The sequence below is a fragment of the Acanthisitta chloris genome, unplaced genomic scaffold, assembly GCF_000695815.1.
Source record: "Acanthisitta chloris isolate BGI_N310 unplaced genomic scaffold, ASM69581v1 scaffold1794, whole genome shotgun sequence".
Lineage (NCBI taxonomy): Eukaryota > Metazoa > Chordata > Aves > Passeriformes > Acanthisittidae > Acanthisitta > Acanthisitta chloris.
The window spans coordinates 34,707-36,855 of record NW_008668626.1 but is presented as its reverse complement, the minus strand read 5'-3'; the positions used below and the strand labels follow the sequence as shown (position 1 = coordinate 36,855).

General features: G+C 42.1%; 1 protein-coding gene across 1 annotated transcript in view; it reads right to left on the bottom strand.

The window, feature by feature from the left end:
- The window catches only part of KIF26A (kinesin family member 26A), a gene marked incomplete at its 5' end in the record, with an annotated part of 66,030 nt that overhangs the window by 29,485 nt on the left and 34,396 nt on the right, over positions 1–2,149 (bottom strand). Inside the window, 1 exon segment of the mRNA XM_009072958.1 lies at positions 291–474. Coding sequence (XP_009071206.1) covers positions 291–474 — 184 coding nt within the window.

The window sequence follows — 2,149 nt, the reverse complement described above, 5'->3', positions numbered from 1 at the left end:
AGAACTGTGTGCAGTATTCCAGGTGGGTCTCACCAGAGAAGAGCACAGGGGGAGAATCCTCTCCCTTGACCTGCTACCCACACTCCTTTGGATGCAGCCCAGGATTCAGTTGGTTTCTGGGCTGTGAGCTCACTCTGCAGCTCATGGTAAGCTTCTCAAACGCACGTGGCTATCGCTTCATCCCAAGACCCTTTCCTTGAGCCTATCCAACTCTATTCTAGGTTGAAAACTTCCAGCACTGTTAAAATTTGTCTAGAAAACTACTTTTAAAAATGGAAATCCAAAGTTACCTTTCCAATGCCAGGGTTGTCCTTGATTTTGGACACAGCTCTCAGAAGGCATGGTGGTGCTGGGGGAGGACAGAGCTGCAGGATGCCACTAAAGTTAGTGGCATAAATAGAGAAGTCGTGTGTGTGTGGCAGGGGCAGATGGTATTTCTTTCTCTTCGAAGACAGGTTAAGCTTCTGTGCTGCTCTGTATAAAAGTAATAGCAAGAAAGGACAATGTTACTAGGTGTTAATGGGAACCTGGACCAGACAAACAGATGCTCATTGTCATCACTGCCTGCTTAACAAATCAAGCCATTGCATTCTAATCTGATTTCATAAGGACAAACCATCAGGAGACTAATAGCAGAAAATAAGGATGGAAAAATTACTGGCAAAATATTCAGTTCATTTCTCTGCCAACAGAGTTTCAATTATAATCTAACTTTCCCTTTTCCCCCCCCCAACAGCTTGACATCTGAATCCTAAGAAGCTAACATCTCACTGACGTAATAAAAAGCTGAAATAATCCCCTTGTCACTGGCAGAACCAGATGGACTTTGCGAGTGATAACATTATGAAAGTGGTGCTTTGTACTCTACAAGTTACTCAAGGCAGAGAATAACACACTAAGTCAGCTGAGCTCAAGATCCTCTCCTGTTGGCTACACTGAAAACCCTTAGATAACAGAAAATTTCCTTCAAGACAGATTGGTTTTTCCTCCCCAATTCCATTCTTTCCCGTTAAAATGGAAAGCTATTAAAAGGACATGCTTTAATGTGCTGAATGATAATGATCCTGCTTTTGAAATGTAGAATTTCAAAACATGAAAGATGAAGAAGGAGGAAAAATTAGAACATACAATTAAAATGGTAACATTCTTCCTTGTGAATAAGAATAGGAATATAATCAGTTTTTTCTGCTCTTCCCCATCAGCAACACCAAACAATATAGCAAGAAACAAAAACAGAATCTCTATTCTACATCAAGACCCAGATGTCACCCTGCAGAGTTAAGTAGAATAAAAATATGTGTTAGAAAGCACATGCTGAGCAAGTGAGGGTGAAATCTCAGCACTCTCAAAGTCGAGGAGAGCTTTGCCACCTGAGTAAGATGTGTGTGATCTGCCTCTGGAGCCTGTCAGTCCACCCACAGATAAACATCCTAAAAGCATCCAACAGGTCATCTTTTAATATCATGACTGTTAAGCCAGCAAGGATGCAGAGTGTCCCACTACCAACATCTGTGACCACACTACTGATGCCAACAGGGCTTCTGGAGACAAATCCCTACTCTGGTCGATCCTTGCAAGATCAAGATTTGGCACTCTGAACAAATTACAACTGTGTGATGACCAGCTTTATACAATGCCTACTTTATATTTTCCTCATGCCTCTCAGCTCAAGATCTCTAAGTACTTTTCAGTGAGATCAAACTGGCACAGGCATCTGTGAAGTATTATAAGCAACAGACATATGGAGAAAGTAAGGCAGTGCTTTGCTGCCAGACTGAATTAAGGGTGAATCTAGAACCCTAACCTTGCCATGAATCTTGTCACCAGGCAGCCTCAGGCCAAGTCAGCTTAGTAAGCTGATCAGAGAAGGAAACTATTCCTTTGCTTACATTCCTGGTAGGTTAGAAGCAAAAATGAACTCTGAGAGCAGGAAGGCTGCACAGTTTCTTCCAGCAGCACTATTGGCTCCAAATGAAAGAACTGGTTGTGGCTGAGGAGTAAAATTGCACACTTGAGTCAAAAATAGTCAGTGCAAGGGGAAGGATTCTCAATACAGAACTCCAAAATTCCCAGTCCTATGCTCTATATCCCCAAACTTGTGTGTTAAACTCCTGAACCTTTTGACTTCAATCCCTATGTGCTTCCTCTT